Source organism: Agelaius phoeniceus, chromosome 21 (genome assembly GCF_051311805.1).
Source record: "Agelaius phoeniceus isolate bAgePho1 chromosome 21, bAgePho1.hap1, whole genome shotgun sequence".
Lineage (NCBI taxonomy): Eukaryota > Metazoa > Chordata > Aves > Passeriformes > Icteridae > Agelaius > Agelaius phoeniceus.
The window spans coordinates 1,925,769-1,933,625 of record NC_135285.1 but is presented as its reverse complement, the minus strand read 5'-3'; the positions used below and the strand labels follow the sequence as shown (position 1 = coordinate 1,933,625).

The window sequence follows — 7,857 nt, the reverse complement described above, 5'->3', positions numbered from 1 at the left end:
GAAGGTTGTTCCCATTCCCAGCACCTCATGGCCCTGGTGCCTTGCTGGGTCTGTCCCTGCCCAGCTGGAGGCAGGCCCAGGACAGGAGCTCCTGTTTGCTGAACAGCCCAGGGGTGGTTTGGGCTGGAAGGGACCTTAAAAATCACCCAGTGCCACCCCTGCCATGGCAGGGACACCTCCCACTGTCCCAGGTGCTCCCAGCCCTGCCCAGCCTGGCCTTGGGCACTGCCAGGGATCCAGGGGCAGCCCCAGCTGCTCTGGGCACCCTGTGCCAGGGCCTGCCCACCCTCACAGGGAACAATTCCTAATTCCCAATATCCCATCCAGCCCTGCCCTCCTTCATCTTGAGGCCATTCCCCCTTTTCCTGTCCCTCCATGCCCTCACACACCCCCTGTACATTGAGTTGATCAGCTCCCAGATCTTTGGGAAGGAAAACATGGAATATTTTCCATGTGATCTTAGGACTGGTCATTGGTGCAGTTTAAACTTCTTGCATATGAGATGTTTGAATTAAAAATTAAGTATTTATGAATGTGCTTGACTTTTAGACATCTCACTGAGCTGAGTGTTCTTCAGCCCTTCAAAAAGTATGTAGTAACTTCTGAAGTTGAAAATCATTAACTTCTTTCTCCCTAAATTCCCTTCCAGGTGACTGGAATTGCAATTGGAGCTGCAGCCATGCTGCTACTTGAAGTAGTTTTTCTGTTTGTCATGTATGGGATAAGGAGACTAATTATCAAGTACTTACCATGTAAGTTTTAAACCCAATTTTTCCATAAATCTTGAGTCTTTTTGTAATTTTCAGTGGTAGTTGTTTGCTGCAGAGGTGTGGTTCTTGCAGGACAGCAGCTTTAAAGGATGGAGAACTTGTGTTGGTTCCCTTCCCCAGATGTGAGCCCAGAACTGTCACAGGCAGCACCTGCAGGTTTCATTTCTTTGGGGTGTGAGCAGTGTCAGCCTCAGGACCAGCTGTGAATTCACTGTCACAGATGGAGAAATGATTGAATTAGAGGTTTCCTTGAGGAGATTCAAACTGCCCAAGCCTTCAGTGTGTTTAGAGAGCCCTTCATCTCCTCTGGGGCTGAGGTGGAGCCTCAAGGCAGCCCTGCCTGGGTCTGGCTTGGCCAGGGCTGGGCAATGAGGGATCCCAGGGTGGTTTAAACCCCAAACCCTGCCCACAGGAGCTGTTCTGGAGGCAGCAAAGTGCCCAAGCTGTGCTCAGGTGTTCTCCCAGCTGCTGCAGGGGGTTTCTGATGTGATGCTTCTGTTCCAGAGCAACTTCAGCCCCACGTGCCTCAGTACAGGTTCCGCAAGAGGGACAAAGTGATGTTCTACGGGAGGAAGATCATGAGGAAGGTGAGGGCACCTGGTGAAATCCAGTGTAAAGTTGAGAGGTGTAAAGTTTGCAACACTTCACTGGCAGAGCCTGGCCCAGGGCCTCCAGCCTGTAAATGTCACTGGGATGCTGTGGATGTTTCAGCTCTCCTGCAGTTCTGACTGCATTGCTGGTGGAGCAGCAGCAGCTTCTCTTTCTGGCCAGACCTTTCCTCTTTGAAAAATATTTGCAGCCAGTGAAGGCAGGAATAAATCAATGAATATCTAACTCCTGTATGGAATTGATTAAATATCCCAGAATCCCAGACTGGTTTGGGTTGGAAGTGACCTTAAAGATCATCCCAGATTGCTCCAAGCCCCATCCAACCTGGCCTTGGGGACACTTCCAGGGATGGGGCATCCACAGATTCTCTGGGCCACCTGTTGAATATTTGAGGGTTGTTCTTACCTGTTAAGGTGCCTAATTTCCCTCAAACTTAGGTCTGAGAAGATCAAAATGCTGCTTTGACTCCTGCCCTTGGTGCCTAAACTGAGAGATCTGGTTATTGTCAGCCTAATCTGTATTTGACTCTGCCCAAATACCCGAGCTCTGGCCAGGGCTGCAGGGCTCAGCTCAGAGGGGCAGTGACAAACCCAGAGGCAAAGGCACAGGATGCAAGGGAAGGGCCCACCAGGCACAAGGAAAAAGTTCTTCATGGGCACAGAACAGCTCTGGGACAGGGTCAGGGATGGCATTTCCAACCTTGGAAATTTTCAAAGCCCAGAGCACCCCAAGGGAACTTTGAAATCAGCTCAGCTTTAAGTGATCAGGTTGGTAAGGGACCTCTACAGGCTCCTCCCAGCCTAAAGCATCAGATTTTAACACTGAGATGAAGAAGCTGTTCATTGAAATGCAGCACCAACCAACAACCCCAGGCCCACTGAGGTGCCACCAGCACAAGGGGATTTGGGCCAGCACCTTTCCAGCATTTCCAGAAACTCCCTTCAAAACTCTCTTCATTTAATGGTCTGTGGCTGCTCCCTCCAACCCCAGGGGTCACATCCTCCCCAAAGAGCTACTGAGCAACCCCACCAAAGTGTCAGCTCTCAGGGCAGACACCTGGGTACAGAAAAAGAAGGGGAAATTCACTTTAGTCAAGGTTATCATTAGAATTTATTGATATGAGACAAACTTTGTATGTCACCATGTCAATGGAGGAACAGCATGTCCAGATGTCACAGAGCCCATGCAGGGACTCTCCCTGCCCTGGGAGCACAGGAGACCACACACCCCCAGCTGGGGGGCACTGGGGACATTTCCTGGGGCAGGAATGCTCCAGAAATACCTTGGATACCTTGGCTGGCTGATTTGGCAGAATGCAGCACCCAGCAGGGACCCAGGGAAAGGCAGCTCACTCCAAGCCCCTCCAGTCACAGGGGGAAAAAAGAAAACCTAATGGAGGGGGGTGAGCTTCCAGGAATCCCTTCAGGGAGATGAGAGCACTTGGGCCCTGTGGCTCCTCAGAGGAGCAGCTGGGGTGGGGCCACATCCCCAGCAGGGCAGCCCAGCATGGCTGGAGCCTTCCCAAGGAGCAGCACAGCCATGCCACGCTCCAGCCTGGCATCTGCCCAGTCAGAAGCAGGGTTTCTCTTTTAGCACAACCATCCCTGTGTTGTAACCACTCAGACATTCCCCTCTCAGCAGTGCCCTCTCACAGCACAGCCAGCCTGTCATCCATGCTATGATGAAAATTATCTTTATAATCTTTACTGGAAATACATTTTATGCTGGATTCTACTTAAAAAAAAAAAAAAAAAAAAGCCAAGTGCTGAGCTTTCATCTTCTCCCAGCTTATGAAATATTTGGTTTGGTCCTAAGTATCTTGCTAAATGATTAGAGAGGGAATAGCAGAGTATTCCCCAGGCACCTGGTAAATCCACAATGGATTTATTGTAGAAACACACTAAACTCTCTAACTCGCTCCAAATGGATTTCAGAGCCCTCTAAAACCCTCCAGAGAATGAGCTGTTTGTGACAGGACACACGAAAAGCAACCCCAAGTTCAATGAGTGACTGAGGAAAAAGGACAGGGGACGTGCCAGCCCAGCCCCTGTGACAGGGCAGTGACAGCCTGGCCATGGCACCACTGCTGCACACCTGGAGAGGAACCCCTGGCTCCAGGCACACACAGGTGGGAGCTGTGTGCTCCTCCTGGCAGCTGTGACAAGTGACAAAGAGGGCTCTGCTCTCAGCCATCCGCCCCCAGCCCATCTCAGTTCCCTCTCACATGTAACAGCATTGATCTAGAGATCTCATATTGATGGGTAATTATACAGGATTAATTGCACATCAGTCCATTGTGGCTACAAGTTCATTAGGTTAATAACTCTACATAGTGACAGTAGTACAGTATCAGCTACTTCTCAATACAAACTCCCTACCCTAACCTTAATTTGTAGGTCAGAGGAAGACCTTCTAACACAGTGACCTCCCAATAACCTTTAACATTCATTTTAAAATCATTTTTTCTAGAAAACAAAACAAAAAAAAAAATCCAGTGTGGGGAAAACGCACATATATAACCAAAGCAGTGCTTAACAACCACAGGAAAACAGAACATCATCTTGGACTCTTGTTTCAGCATCTTCTGTGGACCCTGGCAGTGTCACTCCCAAAGGGATCCTCAATGCTCCGTCAGTTCCCAAGTCCATTAAACCATTTCCCAGCTCCAGATGTTTCTGGCCTCTCACCATTGTCTGTAGCAAGAGCACACAGAAACACTTGCTCATGTGCACAAGACTTCCATCAGATTCCATGGAAGAGCTCTGGAAGGCTGCAGCCTTTCCTTCCAGAAGCCTTGTTCTCAAGTGGCAGCACTCTCACCTTCTCTTCCAGCCAGGAGAGAGCTCCAAGTCCCTCCAAGTTTTACTCATTCCTTCTGCCCAAAGCTGTATGGGTATCCAATAAAACCCCTCTCACAGTATTCCCAGGAAATGATTCAGAAGAGGAGATGATTTTTCAACCAAATGAGATCCTCTGGTCCTGTGTGTCAGACCATGGCCAAGAGAATGAGCAGCTGCCATGGACGTCCCAACTGCAACAGTCAGGGAGGGGAGCCTGACTGAGAGGGACAGGCAAAGAGACCCAAAGTCACTCTGTGCTCGAGCTTGCCTCTTCCTGGACTCAAATATTTGATTCCATTTGTTCTAGCAGGAACTGGTGGATCATGTCAAAAGTGGGACGATCTTTGATATCCCTGCTCCAGCATTTCAGCATCAGGTCGAACACAGGGTTAGGGCACAGAGGAGTCTGGGACAGATAGATCTGAAAGGAAGAGTCACAATGTTTCAGGGGGGTTCTCACAAAGGAAATGAACCTTTACTCAAGTAACACCAAGAGACAGTTTCATTCCAGGGTTACAAGACACAGCCACCATGCAGTGTTTGGAATCCCTCCAGCTCCAGGCTGGCAGTGGAGTCTGGACAGAGCCTCTCAAACAGCACCACGGACACTTTGCCAACTTGTCTGATGAGCTGCTCACAAAACAGGCCTTTGTCCCCCAGAAAACATGAATGCTTCTGGGGCATTTGTCCTCCAAGAGACAGCAAAACACAAACCAAACCCAAATTTACCACAATAAAATCCAAGCACTTGCAACTCACCGTAGACAGCCCATGAGGCTTTCTAAGCATCGTGACAGCTTGTTAGCAGAGACAGAAAAAACACCTTTTAGAGCTTATCTACAGCACAGCTTGGCAGAAGCATTTTATTTCTCCCTCTCATTTTTTAGGCTCACTTCTTGTAGGCTCTTGGCTAATCATTAGTATTGGGAGATGGTGAATAAACCCCAGATCATTTTATTTCCCTTAATTCTCTGCTTAATTCCCTTTATTTCCCTTAATTCTGTGGTGCTAAAGGTGAATTTTGGGGAGAACTGTTCTCCACAGCTTTGGGTACTGAGGAGATGGAGTGTCCTGCACCATCACTGGTATCTATTGAGGGCAGCAGCAGTGGGGACAAAGTGACACAATAGCCTTTCAGCAGCTGGAGATGGCCAAAGGCTTCTTGGAGATACTACAGGGAGAATCTAATCCCTGGGAACCACCAACTGCTCCTTCCCACCACAAATCCCTCCTGCTCCCTCATCTTGCAGAGGCAATGCTGGTGGGAGAGTGCTGACAGAGGAAAGGAGCAACAGGACTGTGTGGGAGAGCCTGGAAAAGCTGAAGACAGGGCAGAGTGAAGTGGTTTAGAACAGGAAATAAACAGGACAGGGCCAAGGGGTTCTTCCAGTGGGACTCCAAGAGAGGAAAACTTGGAGAGCAGTGAGCCCAGAAAAGGGGAGAGGAGAGGGAAGACAGGTGAGAAGCTGAGTAGGACACAAGTGAGAAGCTGAGTGGAACACAGGACACTGGTGAGTAGAAGCAGAGTAGAGCACAGGACACAAGTGAGAAGCAGAGTAGGACACAGGTGAGAAGCTGAATAGAACCCAAGTGAGAAACTGAGTGGAACACAGGAGAGAAGAAGCAGAGACTGCTGCAGCTGAGGTGAGGGCAGCAGGGAGGAACATGCAGCAGGGAGGGGGAGGCTGAGGGAGGGAAGGAAGGAGGGAGGGAAGGAGGGAGGGAGGGAGGGAGGGAGGGAGGGAGGGAGGGAGGGAGGGAGGGAGGGAGGGAGGGAGGAAGGAAGGAAGGAAGGAAGGAAGGAAGGAAGGAAGGAAGGAAGGAAGGAAGGAAGGAAGGAAGGAAGGAAGGAAGGAAGGAAGGAAGGAAGGAAGGAAGGAAGGAAGGAAGGAAGGAAGGAAGGAAGGAAGGAAGGAAGGAAGGAAGGAAGGAAGGAAGGAAGGAAGGAAGGAAGGAAGGAAGGAAGGAAGGAAAGGAAGGAAAGGAAGGAAAGGAAGGAAAGGAAGGAAGGGCTGTTTGTTGTGTTTGCTGCTCACCTGCCTGCCCTGGCTGCGGAAGAACTCGCCCGTGTTCTCGATGACCTGCTCGTCCGTCAGGAGGCTGTAGGGCTGCTCCTTGCACAGCACAAACATCTCCCACAGGGTCACCCCAAAGGCCCACACGTCACTGGCTGTGGTGAACTTGCCCTGTGGACAGAATCACAGAATCATGAGGTTGGAAGAGACCTCTGAGGTCATCAAGTCCATCAGTGCCCTGACACCCAACCAGACCGTAGCACCCAGTGCCATGGCCAGTCTGTTTTTAAACACACCCAGAGATGGTGATTCTACCACCTCCCTGGGAAGAGCATTCCAGTCCTTTATTATTCTTTTAGTGAAAAATTTCTTCCTAATATCCAGCCTATCCCTTCCCTGCTGTAGCTGGACACTGTGCCCTCTGGTTCTGTCAGTGCTGCCCTGTGGAAGAGACCAACCCCACCTGTCCTCAGCCTCCCTTCAGAAGGTGTGGAGAGCAATAAGGGCACCCCTGAGCCTCCTCTTCTCCAGGCTAAACAACCCCAGCTCCTTCAAACATTCCTCACAGGGTTTGTGTTTCCCAGCCCCTCTCCAGCCTCATTGCCTCCTCTGGATGCTCTCATCTCAATGTCCTTCCCAAGCTGAGGGGCCAGAGCTGGGCACAGCACTCAGGGTGTGCCCTCACCAGTGCCAAGCACAGGGGCACAAGGACCTCCCTGCTCCTGCTGGCCAGAGAGGATCTGCTCAGCCTAGCAAAACCCATTTTATAAAACCCTCCCAGCCTGCACTCTGTGCAGCCCACACCTGGGTGCACCTGGGGAGATGCTCCAAGCAGAGCCAGCACAGCAGCTGAGCTGCCCCCACCCACACCCATGGGCATGCCAGGGCTCCTCATAGGGCAGCAGCAGCACCTGGGGGCCCCACAAGCCCCAAGGAGGTGCAGCTTTCACAGAGGCAAAGCTCTGTAACAGGGAGCAGGTCCCAGAGAAGGACAGGGATTTCTGTCTCTCCTGTGACAGTCTGTTTGCAGCAGAGTAAAATAAACTGAGGGAGGGGGACAGTCACTGCCTCCCTCCACCCAGAAGAGCAGAGCTCACAGAAAGGCCTTTGAAAGGGAAGCAAAGCCCTCAGGGTGAAAGCAGAGCCAGAGCAGACTACAGACTCTTAGAGAAAGGCCTGAGATCATTTTAATTTTTGCACATGTAAGAAGCCAGTGACAATCTTCTTGCTGTCCCTGTTTTCTGTCTTCAAAAAATGTGCCCAAACTGGCTGTGTTTGGAACAATGTGTTTCTGGAGAAGTAAAAAGAAGATTGCTCAGAAAATAACACAAAACACTTGAGGGGCTGGAGGGCCTGTCTGGGCAGAAAACATCCCAGCCCCACTTCAGCCAGGCTTATCTGGCAACCCCTGCAGTCTGTCGAGGTTTGGAGGATGTTCACACGGGGGGGTGGGAGTGATTTATGGTTTAGATGCAGCCATAAGCAGGAAAAGAGGGTGGATTTCAGAGAGCTTGGGCCTGGCAGCCTGTAGAGCAGAGGTAATTACAATTTTTCTGGGTAGCTGTTGTAAGAAAGTAACTCAGCAACTACTACAAGGGAAAAAAAAAAGTTAAATATTCTCCA

At 50.4% G+C, this 7,857-nt stretch overlaps 1 protein-coding gene across 3 annotated transcripts in view; it reads right to left on the bottom strand.

Annotated features, from left to right (window-relative positions):
* Window positions 1-2,465: 2,465 nt before the first annotated feature.
* The window catches only part of LOC129128793 (discoidin domain-containing receptor 2-like), a 65,331-nt gene continuing 59,939 nt past the window's right edge, over window positions 2,466-7,857 (bottom strand). For 2 of the 3 annotated variants that reach the window (XM_054646326.2, XM_077189102.1), the window contains exons 16-17: window positions 6,256-6,405; window positions 2,466-4,640 (exon numbers count right to left, since the gene is read on the bottom strand). In XM_054646326.2, coding sequence (XP_054502301.1) covers window positions 4,500-4,640; window positions 6,256-6,405 — 291 coding nt within the window. In that variant the 3' untranslated portion in view covers window positions 2,466-4,499. Of the gene's footprint in view, window positions 4,641-4,978; window positions 5,017-6,255; window positions 6,406-7,857 lie in introns of all 3 variants that reach the window. The other variant, XM_077189103.1, reaches the window with a different exon arrangement.